General features: G+C 37.3%; 3 protein-coding genes and 2 non-coding genes across 5 annotated transcripts; 3 read left to right on the top strand and 2 right to left on the bottom strand.

Annotated features, from left to right (window-relative positions):
* Positions 1-1859: 1859 nt before the first annotated feature.
* LOC117632779 (trihelix transcription factor GTL2) lies at positions 1860-4659 on the bottom strand. The gene is made up of 2 exons (XM_034366349.1): positions 3971-4659; positions 1860-3567 (listed from the first exon to the last, which is right to left on the bottom strand). Exons 1-2 carry the CDS (start codon positions 4492-4494, stop codon positions 2070-2072), a joined length of 2022 nt encoding a protein of 673 aa, XP_034222240.1. The 5' UTR covers positions 4495-4659; the 3' UTR covers positions 1860-2069.
* Positions 4660-6381: 1722 nt separating this feature from the next.
* Positions 6382-6454, top strand: TRNAF-GAA. The gene has a single exon. It is a non-coding gene; the product is annotated as a tRNA-Phe (tRNA).
* Positions 6455-6533: 79 nt separating this feature from the next.
* On the top strand, positions 6534-6606 carry TRNAF-GAA. The gene has a single exon. It is a non-coding gene; the product is annotated as a tRNA-Phe (tRNA).
* A 462-nt stretch (positions 6607-7068) lies between these two features.
* LOC117630104 (multisubstrate pseudouridine synthase 7) lies at positions 7069-13413 on the bottom strand. The gene is made up of 20 exons (XM_034362845.1): positions 13209-13413; positions 12705-12783; positions 12413-12610; positions 11935-12149; positions 11587-11659; positions 10989-11045; positions 10829-10908; positions 10683-10745; positions 10483-10570; positions 10125-10227; positions 9884-9987; positions 9538-9611; positions 9093-9157; positions 8659-8837; positions 8417-8484; positions 8266-8326; positions 8116-8153; positions 7956-8024; positions 7535-7856; positions 7069-7369 (listed from the first exon to the last, which is right to left on the bottom strand). The coding sequence occupies exons 1-20, from the start codon at positions 13385-13387 to the stop codon at positions 7343-7345; spliced, it is 2142 nt and encodes a 713-aa protein (XP_034218736.1). The 5' UTR covers positions 13388-13413; the 3' UTR covers positions 7069-7342.
* Positions 13414-13420: 7 nt separating this feature from the next.
* LOC117630103 (ER membrane protein complex subunit 2) lies at positions 13421-16978 on the top strand. The gene is made up of 9 exons (XM_034362844.1): positions 13421-13850; positions 14298-14362; positions 14633-14681; positions 14849-14943; positions 15065-15150; positions 15265-15324; positions 15416-15497; positions 16081-16194; positions 16482-16978. Exons 1-9 carry the CDS (start codon positions 13664-13666, stop codon positions 16650-16652), a joined length of 909 nt encoding a protein of 302 aa, XP_034218735.1. The 5' UTR covers positions 13421-13663; the 3' UTR covers positions 16653-16978.
* The last annotated feature ends 344 nt before the right edge of the window (positions 16979-17322 follow it).

Here is a 17322-nt window from a genome sequence, read left to right as displayed (position 1 = left end):
GGGCAAGCGAACCAATTAACGCCCATACCAAACCAAGCTCTTCAATTTGTTATTTTCGAAGACCAACCTTAGGCTGTGTCGGTTCACTGACAGATCGGCTCGGTTGGTGGCAAGCAAGACCAACCTTGGACTTCGATCAAGAGAGAATGGGGTGGTCAAAATCTCAACTCCATTTACCACTTACCACGACCAATTAAATCTTTCCTTATAAAGGCCCAAATGTCTTAACGATCTGATCTTGGGCCTCAATGTAGGCCCATTATCTTCACAAGGCCGAAATGTTTTAATGAGCTGATTTTGGGCCTTAATAATTTGCTTAATCTCACATTGGGCTTAGCTTTCAATCCATACGCCATGGATTTGACAACCACGTTTCAGAAAAACCCAACCCACAACAAGTACAAAGCTTTTTTTTTTTTTTTTTTCTTTCTAAATTCTGACGACCCAATGCCCCATAAAAACGACCAAAAAATTTGCGTATTGCATAGTGTCCCACAACAGTAACATTCTCCGCGAGGCAACAGTTATGGGTCAAACCTCTTTCAATATGTTTCTTCTAGTTACCCAGTGTAATAAAGTAAAAGTCAAACAGTGATGGAATACCAAGTTGATAATGTTGACTTTTGACTTATTTTCAAAATTGAAGACTCAACATCTTAGATTCTGAGCCGTTGGATGAGTGGCCCCACTGGCCATGTCAGCTGGTTTACTGTTCCTTAGTATTGTTGAGCTTTATCAGAGGGCAGAAGAGTGAGGTGGAGAAGAAAAACTTGCATGTCATGGGTGAAGATTATTTTGCTATTTTCAAGTAATTATCATGTTAAATAGTTATCACTGCTGGCGACAGATGATTAGTTAGGGATATTAAAACGGTGCTCTCTGTGATATAAAGTTTTTCTCGAAGGCGAGAGGCTGTGATAGAGTGTGGACAAACCCATCACATGTGATGTTGATATGTGGCAGCGCATGATTTGTTCGCCCATCATGTCCAATGTCTCTCTGGGCCCCGCTCCGATTCCGAGAGAGACTTTTTATCAATAACAGGACAAGGAAACGACAACGTATCCTCCTCTAAGGCTTATGCTCACTGACCCGCTGCAACGGGCTCTGGAGCGTTCGGTGGGTATCAGAAAACATTATTTCATGCAGACATGCACTTGTGTTGTCAATTTGCATACTTCCGTAGTTCAAAAACAAAACCCCATGCCCAACCCAAAAAAAGAAAATAATGACTCTTTGTTTTCATTACTAATATTATGCCATGCACTCGTATAATAATTTGAGTTCCGATCAACATATGTTTGTTAAATACTAAGCGTGATGAGTTCTTTGGAATAATTGTCACACCGTCACATAATATTAAATTAATCTAACTCTAAATTTTATATGATCAAAATGAGATTCAGATTCTAATTACACAAAGAAATCGAGATCTAAACTCACTATACACGTATTTTAGGATACCAAATGAAAAGAAAATTGTCTGTATATAATAAACCTTGTCCAAAACAGTAACACCTTAGCTAATATAAAACAATAATATAGGGGATCTACGGATTTATATTTTTTGCTTTCCCCTTAATTACTCGATGTAACAACTGCAATACTCTTATAGGGATTAAAAACACATGCTTGTTTAAGTTTTTTAATCACAGTTCTTTCTTAGTCCACAGTAAATTTTCTTTGGAATAAAATAAAAAAATCATAGTACAAATTACTGCTCTTCATTTTGTGGAAATTGTTTAAAATATATAAAATGAGAAAATTGGAGTTAGCGACTAGCAACCCAAGATATTTATCCTGCTGAATACAGCAAAATGAGAGCAAATATGGCGAATACAAAATGACAGCAGAGCTCATTTAAAATATGGTCCTGATTTGAACCTATCTGTCGGTGCTCACTAAAGAACAAGTTTAAACATACATATATCCGCCATAAAAAATAAAAATAAATAAAATTCATGTCGACTGAGTACTAGCTACCACATGTTCACCTCGACAAGAAAGAAAAAGTTATCACATATTATTAATATTGTTATTGAGAATGCACACACAAATATGCAAATTAATTAGAATTCAAAATCGAAAGCTGCTGCTGGTACTGGCTGTACCGTATTGTTTTTCTCACCTTCACCAATAATATTATGCTTAGATAAATCATCATCAGCACTAGACCTACCTTGATCAGAAGAATCAAGGCCGGTTTGCGGTACTACCGGAGAAGCTAGAGACTGGTTTTCCGGCGAAGCCGAGCGGGTTTGATCATCTGGCCCTTGAATATGATCAGAAGGTGATACAAGTATGCCTTGATTGTACAAAGTGCTTAATTGATGAAAATACGGGCAAGTCCTAGAGTCAAGGGACCTCTTCTTGTTAACATCCTTTGTTTTTCTAAAGTACTTATTAATGTTCTCCCATTTCTCTTTGCACCTCTTTGCACTTCTCTTATAACCCTTCTCCAACATCCCTTGTGAGATCCTCTCCCAAAGAGGAGCTTTCACAACTCCATTCTTGTCTTGATCAGCACTGCCATTGTTGAAGAGACTGCACCTCAAGTTTATCAGAGCCAGCACTTCATCTCTTGGCCACCTCTTCCCGAGGTCTTGTTTATCGTCATTGGGAGTAGGGTTTTGGGTATTGAGATTATCAGAGCTAGGGTTTTCTGGAGGTATGGGGACTTTTGGAATGGTTGGAGTTGGAGCAAGAGTACTTGAACTAGGGCTTTGGGGTGCAAGGGTTTCAGTTAATGAAATAGGTGTGCTGGGGTTATTTAGAGTGTGGGAAGAAGTACCAGGCTTTTGAATTATTGTAGATGATGCTGGTTCTTTCTCCTGACTACACGTGGGATGATTAGGGTTTCGTGCATGATTAATCAAGGAAGATGAATTAGTGCGATGATCATGATCAGGACTGGGTTCTGAAGAAGTAGAACTAGAACTTGATGATGCGAATTTCTTCAAAAACTTAATAATTGTAGCTTGTCTGTCACCAGCAATAGCTTGTTCATGTGCCATAATTTCAAGCTCCTTGTTCATCCTGTCCATCTCTTGCTTCTTCCAAGCTTCTTCCCTTGCAAGCTTTTCTTCACTTCTCTTCACCATGTCTTCAAGAAGCTTGCTGTGCATCTCTTCTTGCTGAGCCATCATCCTGTTCACGATGTCCTCACAGAAGCCCTTTAACATCTCAAATCTTCTCTGTCGTTTTCTCTTCCTAACAACATTGCTCTTTGTTCTTTCCACGACCTCTTTCTCTTTGTCCTGGTCATCAAATTCCTTGCTGCCAACAACCGTTTCATTTCTTGTTGAGTCTTCATCCAAAATCTGGCACCTGTTATCTTCATCTCCTTCATTATTGCTTGGCTTTTCCACCTTTTGTTGGTTCTTGTTTTCAGCCCCAGCAGCTGCCTGATCAGGGTTTTGATCATCGCCGCCATGACAGAGCTCCTCAAGGTCGCTGAGAAACCTGTAGTTTTTGGTGAAGTTAATGTTGTTGAAGTATCTGCTTTCTTCTTCAAATTTCTCTTTGCACTTCTCGGCACTCCTTTTGAAGCCAAGCTCTGCTAGCTTCCTGCTCACACCATAAATATGCATAAAACCAGCAGAAGCAATGAGCAAGTAAGAGCATTTAGTCACACTATAGTACTCCAAAAGCTAGCCAGCTCCTAATTAATTAATTAAAAAATATATTGTGTACGGGGGGATCTTTATGTTTTTTAGTGAATATGTCCAAGATGGTCCTTTCCCACTCTCTCTCTCTCTCTCTCTCTCTCTCTCTCTCTCTCTCTCTCTCTCATACTAGTAAACAGTGACTAAAATTCCATTAGCATTGATAAAGCATCAAGCCTACCTTTTTTAAAATCAAATCTCATAGGTATAACCGTATAAAGATAACCCTATAGTTCATCAAAAGAGAAGCATTTGGATGAATTAATTATACTAGTAGATATATAGATAATTATATAGGTATGTACCTTGAGACATGTTCCCAAGTGAACTCAGGGAACCAATTATCCATGGTAGATCTGATCCTGAGCAGTGCAAGCAATTCATCATTACTCCAAGGATCACTAATCGGCACTTGCGATATCGATGATGATCTCTCTCTTTCAATCTCCAGGTTGTTATTTATGGAGACCAAGTTGCTTTCTTTCTTCTCCTCATGATTTTTGGGGGTGGCTGATTGGCGGTGCAATTGTACTCCTGGATTATTGAGAAGCTGATGCTGATGGGGTTGGGGTTGGGGCTGAGGTTGAAGCAGAAGTTGATGATGATGATGAAGATGATGATGAGAAGGGTTATTATTGTAATTAGGATCAAAGGGAGCAGCAGCAGCGGCAGCGGCAGCAGAGAAGGTGTTAATAGTAGGTGGAGGGGATGAAGAGGCATGGAGAGCTGCTGGGAAGGAAGAGAGAGGGAGAGGGAGAGGGAGAGGGAGGGAAGTTCTGGAGGCTGCTATGAATTGGTGTAACTGCTCAGCTGGGACTCCATCAAACATGTTTGTGTGTGTTTGTTGTTTGAGTGTGTGTTTGTGTGTTTCTCTCTTCTTTACCCTCTCCTTTGTTTGCTCACTGTAAAATGGCAAAATGTTAGAAAGAAAGACTACAAGAACACCAAACCTTCTTTCTCTCTCTTCTCTCTCTCTCTTTTATCAAGGACTTTTGTCCTATGCTCCTATCATGGAAGAGAAAAGATAGATAGCCCACCACACCGTTTTAGAAGAAAGTGAAGTCACCCTCAAACTGGGAGAAATTATTTGGTACATGAAAAGGTGACATGGTATATTCACTACATCGACTCAATTATTACACTAGTTTTTCTTCCCTTCTTCTTTTGTTTATATTGCAAGTGAGCAACATTTAACTCATACATATTCACTACAACTTGTTTCAAATAATTAGGTTTGGATATTAAAGAATGAAATTGCATGTAGTTATTTGACCTCTATATTCAAGTGTCAAGAATTAACATGGCCAAGTAAATCTTCAAAATCATGGTTTTTTTTTTCTTACTAATTCTCCCTTTTATTTTGTCAAAATTTGAAAAGAGGAGTCGTCGTCGTCTGAGACTACTTGATATGCATGCAAATGTTCTTACTACCGAGTTATGAACACGTTGGCTTTTTCCTTAAATACACCCAATGAACTACAATATGGCTTAATTTGGACCTAATTAATAACCCAAGCCAAAACCTTTTTCCCAAATGTAGGATGAAATCATATAATTAGGTGAGTGTGATCCACGGAGATAAGGGTGAGAATGGTGTTGGGATGTAATATATATATATATATTGGGGGGAAATGATACTTAATCTCAAAATGATTTAATTTATTTTTTGGTAGTATTTGGGGTCCTTCAGAATCCTATGCAGTAGCTGATGCTCATGATGGTGTAATTAACGGCAAGGAGATGGCAGGACACGTGAAAACATGCAGAGACTGGGACCAATTTATTTAAGGAAGGTGGGTCTTTCGAATGGTACAAGGCAGGATACAATAAGTATTCTATACCTCATCAATCACAGCCAGCCCCTCTCAATTTTCATCCATCTGATCTCACAGAGAGGCCCCAAAAATATTTACTACTTCAACAAAGAGAATATTTCTTCACCTGGTGATCCATTCAATTTCTAGTTTTTTTCTTTCTTTCTGGGTTTTCCCTTTCCATTCGAAATAGGGGAAAAAAAAAAAAAAACAATGCAAATAGTAAAAAATGGGAAATTGTAAATCCAAAAAATCCAATAGGTTTGCGTCGACATAAAGCTTCACTGTGAGCTGACCTTCTTTTTCGGCTAATAATTGAGCTTTTTTTTGGGGAACGTTTTGTGTTGTAGTCCAAGCCAAAAGAATTGAGACTTTTATTTTCCCTGTGTCTGTTTGGTCTTTTTGTAACAGCTTTGAATGAAATATTATGAGATGGTCTTATAGTGTGGGGCAAAGGGTCTTTATTATGGCTGAGTATATAATTCACCAACTTGCCCCATGCATGAGTTATTGAAAGGGATGTATCATAGATTGTAGTTGTTACAAGGGTGCAATGGAAAAAGTTCATCCTCCTTTGCCCATTTTTCCAACTAGAAAGGAAAGATTGACAAACACTTGCACTGCAGGGGTGTGGCTAATTGCCTGCTGCTTAATTTAAACCCACTTTCATATTAACGAGACGAGAGAGGGTTCGAACTCGAGACCTCTTCTAATATTAGAAAAAGAAGTATTATTAAACCAAAATCTAATTGCTCTTTGACTTGTAATTTTAATTCCATGTTTTTCACTCCTGCCATATAGTCCATTGATAGTGTTTTGATCAAGTCTAGAACCTGGAGCTCATCTCATAGTTCCAAACATATACGGTTAAATAGCTATTTTTGGTGAGTCATAATGTCCATGCGGGGATAGCTCAGTTGGGAGAGCGTCAGACTGAAGATCTGAAGGTCAGGTGTTCGATCCACCTTCACCGCATTTATTTTGACAATTTTATTTCTTTTTAGAGCTAGTATTCATATTGTAATAACTAGTTTGGCCAAATAGTAACATCAAAGCGGGGATAGCTCAGTTGGGAGAGCGTCAGACTGAAGATCTGAAGGTCAGGTGTTCGATCCACCTTCACCGCATTTGAATTTATAAGTTTGTTTGTTTTTATTTTTTTATTTTTATTTTTCTTCTGAACTCAACCAGAACTGTAGGACGGGTTTGGGCCTCAGCATAAACTTCCCTTAACCTAACATAATGTTTTGTGTTCTTTTGTCTGGCGACAAAGTAAACAAGCAAATAAACGCGGTCCACGTGAAAAAGGTTTTTGTTGCTCAAATGATTGTGACATGAAGCTTTTGTTCCACCCAGGAAGAGTAATCTCTTCTCTGGTCAGCAGCTCATATTATGAGTTTTTATCAGTATCTCAGATGGATCTCACTCCATGATGAGATTTCCATGATATGTGACAGATAAAATTTTCATGATCACAAATTACTGAGGTAGAGTTTTAGAGGCATGGTGGAATGCTGAGGAGATCAAAGTTCAGTCGAGGGCAAAAATTGAATAAAACAATTTGGGATTTCTATTATGTGAGACAAATAGAAGCAAACTGATTTTTGTAACATTTATGAAAAGGAAACCTGTTATCCAATCTTATTCCGTACTGAAATACAATTTCATTCATGTGTTAATCAACAAACCAGCAGGAACAGTAACATTAATTTGTTCTTAAAAGGCAAGATCCTAATGCATGGAAGAGTGCGATCTTGGATTGCTCCTGTGCCATGTTGAAGTTTTTCAAATTAGTCCCTCCCCGGTATGAATTCCATCTTGGACGCCATACTTCACCGCAAGTAGCAAGTTGCAAGGCGCACGCTAGTTTAACGTTTTATGAAACGCAACCTGCATTGACAATTGTCAGTAAATTGATTAGCCTAACTGGAATTGGAAAGTTTTCCCATTATATAGAGTAGGATTGGCCACAGTTAGGTTTAAGAAAGCCGGCATGTGTAGTATACAATCATATGGAAGATAGTTGAACTAGTAGAGCTTAAAGGAGGCACATACAGATGTCGATGTCTTCAGTAGCTCTCTGATGGCCATTGTTGCATAACAAGAAGCTGGGAGAATAAAGCTCAACTTGAGAGCCGTCTGAGTTTCCTGAGGATTAGTATCATAGAGGGATTCAGCTTGTGGCAATTCTTCTCCCTTCGCCTTTGCCCCATTATCATCTGTCTGAAGCCCTATATCGTTGTCTAAGCACTCTGATTGTTTTGTTTTATCATGCAACCTTCCATCTTCATTTAGACTGGATGGTTTGGTTTTGGCAATTTTGTCGAAGTCTGTGTCCACCAAAGGTTTATTTCCATCAATATATTTTAGTATTTCCCTGGAACAATGAAAATCAAACAATTATTGTATGCTATTATTTGATAATTGAAGTGTATGATCAAATTATTGAAGAGGAAAAAAATGAGAGTAGCTATACCATTCAAAGTCCATTGGTTTTTGGAAGACCCGCCTATAGCTTCCAGTCATGCTGGTTATTGAGAATTCCCTAAAACGAACAAGAAGATGTATGCATTTAATTAGAACAGAAACCCATGAGAGAGAGAGGGGGCAAGGTGAGGAGGAAAATAGGAGTGTACTTGACATTATGCACGCTCTCTGTCAAGCTGATTGCATCCTGATTGATATATTGTAAACACAAATTCAGGAGGAAAATAAGATGGATTATAAATTAGAAGGAAATCAAATAAACAGTGGGAAAGCCTGAAATTGATGCTGAGAATAAGAACCTTCTTTGCCAAATCATGAAAAACGTGAGCAATATCGTTTTCTGGAAAAATGACTCTGGAACTGCAAAACAACAAAGTATTAAAGAACTTCATCAGTCGTAAGATGGCCGGAGAAGCATACAATCAGGGAAGACTGTCAATCTTTCCTTACCCGGGCATTGGAAGGACAACATCATCAATGGTGTAATTTCCACTAAGGATATCTTCCGCAGTTACAGCCTGCCAGATGGTAAGCCATCTTAATATTTCAAATCTTTTAAGTTAAAAATAAAAAGCAAAATCCGAACTCAAAGGTGGCTTGTGTTTTGTAGATCAAGTTACTAAGGTGGCTTTAATCATAGAATACTACTTAGGACAGCAGGGGAAAAAGCCAACAACCTGGACACAACTAACCTTCACAAGATTAAGACTTTCCTCAGGAAGATTTGTTCCAGATATATCATCTAAATCATTAGGATCAAGCGTATCATTACCATTTTCATCTACACATTTAGAACTAACAACTTCTGACACCTTTTCAGTTTCATTTCCTTTACAGTATACCAAGTCTCCCAACACAACTCGGTCAGTTCCTGCCACATGGGGTAATAACTTTGAGTTTAAAGAAAGTGTAGCACACAAAGATAGTTGCAATGAAGCTTTGAAAATGGAAACAATGATGATGGTGACATGAATATCATATTTACACTTCATTTACATAGAGAGAGCCAGATAACAACATATTTTTAAAAGATATATAACATTCAGCTGAAAGATCAGTCTAAATGAATCAGTCTGGTTATCTCCAATGAATCATCAGGATTCAGAAAAAACCCATGGTGGCATACCATATTTCTGCACCCTCATACTCGCGGCATGGTTCCACAAATAGCTTTGGTAACTATGTACATACCTGAAAAAAGGGTGGTAATAATGCAGAAGAATACCAAAAATCAGAAGGATATTGGAAAAAAAGAAGTTGTAATATCAAAGCAGAATACAAATATTGCCCTATATATATTTTTTGAAAAAGATAAGTTTTATTTCATAAAAACCATACAAGAAGGTGGACAAGTAAAAATATTGCCCTATATACAAGCTTGCATTGATTGACTTGCACCCACCCCCTTCTCTGAAATCATGGTTTTCATTTAAGGTATATGCAAATGAGAAGGAAAACCAAGATGAAAATGAGATGCAACAAAAATACAAACATAAATGTTAAATTAAGATGGCCTCCATTTACGAAGTTAGAAAAAAGCAACTCAATATGCATGCTAGAAAATCACTTACATCATCCTCAAAGTTCTAGGAATAGCTTTCAAAGCTTGCAAGTAGTTCCCAGGACATTTCTTCAGACATTGCAACTGTATGAGAACAAAGAAGAGGAAAATTTATGATCAGTCATGACATGAAGCACAAGACAAAGTAATCCAATTCAGTAATACCATACAGATATTATGATCACCATGCTAGATGCATGAAAGTTACATAAAGGATGCACACTTACAGCAAAGCCAGGGATGGATTACTCACAAAAACAAAAAGATTTATATATAGAACTTATTTTTTCAGGATAGTTTATAGAATCAAGAAAACACTGCATGACCATACAAAGCAATCATAGTTGAGGACTTACTATAGCTTTTTCAGAAACCAGATGTCGAGGTAATTGCCTCAGGGTCCCTTCAATATCATTAGTTTCCTTATAATATTCTCGTGCCTCCGTAATTGCATTTTTTTGTAATCAAAGATCAAGTTAAAGAAAACAAATACCAACAGAACACTACAGAAGCATGCACTAAACCAGTTTATCAAGAAGTAGAGTAGAAATGAAAAGAAAAGTATCTTCACAATACCGAGTAACATTAAAAGGATATCCCCTTCTCTTGGATCAAGGAACAAGCTCACAGTAGATTTCCATTCTCCTCTGAGTAGTGTAGCTCCAATAAGGTGAGTTGGCACAGAACCACTTCCAAATCGCTGAATTCATCATTTAGAAGTTATTTTACTAACCACAATAAAATGTAATCCACATACCTTAAGAAAAAATTGTCATATAGGTTTAGATGAAAAAGAGAGAGAAAAAAAAGTGTTTTAAGAAACAAGAAACCACTTGTCCGAAAAACAAAGGAACCAGGTACCTAATGTCAATAACATTTCTCTTTCTAATTACATCATTATTGCAAACAAAGAGTTTAAACCAGGAGAAGATATATTCAGAGAGACAGAGAGTACTTGTAAACCAAAGTAGTTAATAAATCCCTGCTTTCCCAAGGCAATTGCAGATGCTTTGATGGTATCTTCAGAATCTGCAACAACTCCTCTGAGACGATATGTGAGTGCATACAATGAGCGAATGAGATTTTGAACAGCAAGGCTAGCCATGAGTGATTTTTATTCAAGCTCACATAAATGATCATGGGGAACAATCTTACCTCAATGTAATTGTAAATCGGTTTCCCAAGAGTTGGCCTAGGACAAGTCCTTCCTTCACACAGCTAGACAAATGCAACTTTTATTAGGATGTGTTAAAAACCAATTGGGCGGGAATATCAATTAAGTCACAATTTATCGGCCTTACCAGAAGTCACCTACTTTGATACCAATCAACCTATCATTAAGAGCGGCTAATCTACTAGCAAGCTGCTTAAAAACTGTTACCTGGAACAAGTATTTCTTCTAGATAAGCAAATATACAACATTTAAAGGCATAAGAAGAAAGACTAGTGAGTATCAATTACCCTTTGAGTTGTGACAGCACGCTTATCCTTTGTACCAGCAAACCCAAAGGACCTTGGCTATGAGAAGAAAAAAAACAATAGCAATCTATTAAAACAAAAATAAATAGTATCAATCTATTAATACAAAGATGAAAAAAGAATTATAAAGTTCTACATATCTGACCCATCTCAACTGTTTACAGGAAAAACAATAATCAATGTTTTGCTCTCTGTCACTTTGGTGAAATTTAAGTATAGAACTAAATAAAATAAAATTATCTTTCATCACCACTACTTCACAGGCCATCGCTAACATATGGACAAAGATCAGGAAGTGTCAACTTAACAAAATCAAAGACAAGAATAGATAACCAAAGTGCAATTTTTATTGTAATGAATGTGTTAAGTGTGTCCATGCATGAAAGGAAGCAGAGAGTAAAGAGTGACCAAATTATTAACTCTACAATGAGTTCCTTAAATCCTAATATCGGAGTAACAAAACCCCAATAATTATGAAAACACATCAGGCAGTGAAGATGTTAACTTGACAATCATTGTCAAAACAGTAGTCATATGTCAAATGTTGTTCAAGCCACTAGTTCTCAGCTGGAACCCATACCTGGATACCAAGCATCTTTGCTATAATTCCTAAGGCTTCCTGTGTATCCTTGTTCTCCTTGTAAAGATGAAACCTGTACATTCACATTAGAAGACCTTTTAGATAAGCTGAAGCAGAACTTTTCTTTGCCAGTCAAAAGAAAAGGCCTCTTAAAGATCACTTTTTTAAAAATCTTTTTCTATAGCATCTCAAAGGTAGAAAAAGAAAACACCTAGTTATCCCCTATGCACAAACTGAAACGGGAAGAAAAAAGCAATAAAAGATATTTAAATTATGCAGGTATCTTTCTACGAGGAGTGAAGAATTAAATCTTTAAAAGAGCAGAACCCCCATCAAACACCCTTTTACCTAAGGAACTTGCCAACATTCTCTGACCAATCATCTGATCCTCTGCTATCAAATGGTTTATCACCTCTTTCTTTTCGTTTTCTTGAATTTCTGCCTCTGCTGTTCTGTCCTCCTGAATTTATTCTCACCCGTATGCATTTTGATGAAGCATCTGGTCCATCAACTGTGTCGGTGACAAGGAACTTGAAGTTTTCCTTAAAAAAATTATGCACTGCCTGAAAGACTAATAATGTAAGCCATAAATGAAACTGAAGGATAGAACTCGGTTTACTTTGTTTTATTTCCAAATAGGGTGGCAAAGGTGGGATAGGCAGATTTATTTTTGCACATTATTTGCACCTTCCTTTTCACATTAGTGGATATCAATGTTCATTGGTCCACCCTGACCTCTCTGATTGCACAAGTTTCAGGTCTAGGACGCCATGCAAAACACTATATAAATTAAACTAATGAGATAAGACCAAACTGAAAAACTAACCGTTCGATGAGATTTATCATAATCTGGGGAAAGAACAATAGGCAAAATACTATCTTCACTGCCGGAATTAATTTGATTGATTATAGCTTCCAATCGCTCAACATCATCAGGGTCAACAAGAGATCTAAACGATTCAATTTCGGTGGTATAATCTTTACTTGTAACATCATGTGTCTTTGTTTCAATTTCCTTAACTGTCTGCATATGTTAGAAAAGTTACGCTTCCATAAATATTAAATTGGATACATAATGTACGTACAATTAATAAGAATAACATTATAAACTTATCTACCTCTGCTGGGGCATCCAAGTTGGTCAAATGAACAACATTTCCCTCCGTATCTACTTCGTTTACCATAAAATCAGAATACCTAGATGAGTTACCAACAAAAAGAACAAAAGTTCATAGATAGACAACTGGTTTATCCTTTTAAACCACAGAAGATGCTGAATTTCATGAATACAATTCAGGAAAATAACAACAAAAAAGATGCTGAATTTCATATCTTGTGGTTATCGATCTTCAAGTTCCAAACTTTAATTACTATGGAACTCAGCGCTCATGAAGTTATTCACACCCTCAGTTTCACTTTTGGAAGCAAATTTCTTGCTACAAAATTTTAGTTTCATTTCATTTTCCTACACATTCCTAACATCCAAACACAGCACAACGAGAGAAATAACAACAGAACAGAACGCTCATATTTCTCGTACCCTCCCAGCCAGACAACTTCCCAGTAAACACCGTAACCACAAACTACATTTTATTCATGCACACACACATATATATTCAGACCTTTGCTTTAAAATGCCTCGAAATCCAGGGAGTTGAGAGATGTAGCAGAAGATCCCGACGTCTGGTTCCTCTGTAGTTTTCATGGCCGTTATGCTTTTCAAGGTGGTTGGTGGTGGTGGAGTTGCGGAGCAGTAGGGTTTTAGCATAGAGAAGCACGATGGTACAGGCTTAAGCCACATTTTGATTTCGCGGTACCGCTTTACCCGAAAACGCACCGTATTACCGCGAAACCTTGAGTTTTTTATTTTATGCGAAAATAAAAAATAGTAAATTGTACGAAGTTACGATTGTGCCCTGACCCAGCGAGAGTGAGCCTGCATAGAGTAGGAGAGAAAGAGACAAGTGCAAACTCCTGAGAAAGTGCGTTCTGAGTAAACTCCCTCTCTCTTCCAATCACAGATCCAAAAGCCGGCTAGAGAGAGAAACAGGAGGCTTTGCTTGTCGAATTGGCGAAGATGGTGAGCAAAACAGAGGAGACCCAGTTGAACAGGCTCGAGAACCAGGTCGATAATGGAGGAGGAGGGGCTTGGGAGTACCTCTGCCTGGTCAGAAAGCTCAAGGTCCGGCGTTCCGAGAAGGTGCTAAAGCATGGCTTGTCGATCTTGAACGACATCAAAAAACGATCAAGTCTTGGCCCGGACGGTGAGTTTTGAGCTTCGGTTGTTGGTAATTCCATCTGGGATTGTGTGTTTTTATCAGATTGGTTTGAATTGAGGACGGATTGGAATTGCTTAATATGGTGAAGGTTTTGGGTTCTCTGCAATTTGGCGGGTTGATTCTGTGTTAAGTCAATTAGGTTTTTGTTGTTTTGCGTTTGTTTGATCATGATAGCTTGATTTGAATTGAGCATGGATTGGATGGAATTACTTAATGATGAAACAGGCTGAGCTCTGTGCAGTTTGATGTGTTTGAATTTATATTAATGGGGCTGTAGTTACTTTGCAGTCTATTCTGTCATAGAAGCTTAATATGAACTCAGTGTAAACAAGGCATGTCCTTGGTTATATGCATCCTCCAATTTAAAGTTCCTCTTTATTTGGGAGAGCTTTTGATGTCTGACTAACAATCACTTTGTATTTTTCGATGTAGAATGGACTTTATATGAGCAAGTTGCAATTGCAGCCATGGACTGCCAATGTCTTGATGTTGCAAAGGTATAATATTTGCTTTGGCCTATACTTTTATAATTGCATAGCTTTAATTTTTGGCCTTGCAACTTTAGGCTTCCCTGCTTAGAAGGGGGTCAAATATTGGTTTTGGTATAACCTACTCTTTATTTGAGAGTTGCATATCTGTGTCAGGCAAATGTGCTTTTTCTTTCCTTTTAAATTAGTTGTAGTGCTCGTGCTATATTGAGTATATTCTGCAAATTATGGAAAAGTTAAGTATGTTATCTTATGCCTGCCCTACTTAAACTTTTGCAGGACTGCATTAGGCTTTTACGGAAGTCATTTCCAGAGAGTAAAAGAGTTGGTAAGAGGAAATAACTGATTTTGAAGTCTGATATCACATCCTGTAGTGGTATCAAGATATTTGGTACCTTTTTTATAGGAAAAATATTTGGCTAACTGGAGTGGAAATTAATGTTGTTGGCTGTTGCTATGTGGTGGCTTAGCTATTTTCTTTGGCATAAATCACAGGCAGGCTAGAGGCTATGTTGCTTGAGGCGAAGGGAGCTTGGGCAGAGGCAGAGAAGGCTTACTCGAGCTTTTTGGAGGAAAATCCACTCGATCAAGTAAATCATATATAAATTCTTCGTGCAAAGATGGATACGTTTATTTCTCTTTTATATGAGAAAAATAACTTCTTTTCTGAGGAAAGATAAAGGAAAATGATTATTTATTTTTCTTATGCAGGTAATACATAAGAGAAGAGTAGCTATGGCGAAGGCACAAGGAAATATTTCAGGAGCCATTGAGTGGCTTAATAAGTATTTGGAAATGTGAGGCATATGTTAAATTCCGTGAAAGAAAATGATTTTATGTCTGCAAGAAAGAAAATGATTTTATGTCTGCAAGAAAAAAGTTGCTAAGTTGTCTTTTCCCTCTTTTGGCAGATTTATGGCTGATCATGATGCTTGGAGAGAGCTGGCTGAAATATATGTTTCCTTGCAGATGTATGTTTCTGGCAGACCTATCAAAATTTAGTGGCTTCAAATTGCCTATGCTTTGTTGTCAATTGATAAGTTATGTCTCTCTGTAAACTAGGTACAAGCAAGCTGCGTTCTGCTATGAGGAGCTGATATTATCTCAACCTACTGTTCCACTTCACCATTTAGCATATGCTGATGTATGTAACCTTTTTTTCCCCTTACTGTCCAATAATTCCTTTTTTTTTACATGAACTTTTTCTTTGTTGGTTTTCACGGCTAAAGAATAATTGTGATTAAAGAAAAGCTCCTTGTACCCTCTTGTTGAAGGGTGTAAAAAGTTACCTAAATCTTCTTATATCATCTCCCAAATTACTGTTATACTATACCAGCCTCCCTTGTTAACAGTGAATTTCAGCTAGAGTCAAGACCAGCTTCTTTTTTTTATAAAGTTAGCCATTAAACTGAAAAAATTACGTACTGGAGTCAAGCTAGAGTCAGAGTTAGGATAGGATATCCTAAAATAGAGGGCCAATGAGAGAATTGATTTTGTGTATGAACTCCAAATATGAACACCTAGTATCTAACTTGCAATGAACAACCTTGATGGTTGATCTTTTGTTTCCGTACTATTTGGAAATGACAAAATGTGAGTCCTCTGAGAAAGAAGTAATGTAGCATTGCATATTCAACATGTGGTCATGATTACATGCTTTAACAGCACTAAAGAACCCCATTAAAAAGCGAATAAATGTCTGATATTGTGCTCTCTGTGGTTAACAGGTGCTTTACACACTTGGTGGACTAGAAAACCTTCAGACAGCAAAAAAATACTACGCATCCGTTATAGACTTGACTGGGGGCAAGAATATCAGAGCACTTTTTGGTATTAACTTGGTGAGCGCTCTCTCCCTCTTGAGGTGCATTGATTCAGAGATACACACACATATATTGGAGTAATTCAAGTTTTAGACCATTGCTGATCCTGCTGGAGCTTAGAGTTGTCTATTACTTCCTGTTTTCCCATCTGAGTTATTTTTGGTGCATTCGTTTGATTCTGAAATTAGACACCTGCTATTTAATTTCATTATTCAAATTGTTCTGTCTGAGCCCTTTCTTTTATCCATCTTGTGACCAACTTGAATTACTGAAAGAAAGTGTGTTTAACTCCTGCCTTCTTCCAGTGCACTTCTGCCATTGGACAGCTTGCAAAAGGAAGGAACAAGGAAGACAAGGAGAGCTCAGAGCTACAATCACTGGCAGCAACAGCCTTGGAGAAAGACTACAAGCAGAGAGCTCCCGACAAACTTTCCCTGCTTACTACTGCCTTAAAAACCTTGAAAGTTTCATCATAACTCCTCTGTCTTTGAAGAATCTTCGTATAATTGCCCCGACTCCGATAGCAATATCATAGTTATGTTAAATGATTTTTTGCCTTTCTTCTTGGTTTGTGTCTTTTTTCACAAGTCCTTAATAAGAGGACGTGATGTATTCTTTAGGATGCCAGTGCCACAGTGGCTAACTAGGAATGTTTGAGTGAGTAGTGAACCACCATTTCCTTTCACAATTACTTTCAGATTTGCTCCTCCCGACTCTCTTTTGTGGGTTTAATCTTCTATTTTCCATTTCTTTTTTTCTACTGATGCAATGAAACTATTATATTAGGAGGACATTGATGCTATTCTTTCCTATCCTTTCCTTTCCTCAGCCAATTTTCACTTTTCAGTTTACAGGCAATATTAATAATTAATAATTTGTTTTTTATTAACTTTATTAAAATCATATTTAGTTTGTATAATGACTAAATAAATCGAAAGAAAGTGTCCAGATAAGAGGGAGAATAAACGTGTGATATATTTATCCTTTTTATTTTTGGAGGAAGAAATTTAGAAGAGAATATGGAAAATGTATAAAACCCAAGCTATAGAAAAAAGAAAAGAGTATAACCCTAAATAATATAAAAGATATTTTTCCATCAGAACCAAAAACAAAAGATGCGTAATTTCCAAAAACAACAATTAAAAA

This window comes from Prunus dulcis, chromosome 6 (genome assembly GCF_902201215.1).
Source record: "Prunus dulcis chromosome 6, ALMONDv2, whole genome shotgun sequence".
Lineage (NCBI taxonomy): Eukaryota > Viridiplantae > Streptophyta > Magnoliopsida > Rosales > Rosaceae > Prunus > Prunus dulcis.
The sequence above is the reverse complement of the archived record's forward strand: the minus strand, read 5'-3'. Positions and strand labels throughout refer to the sequence as shown.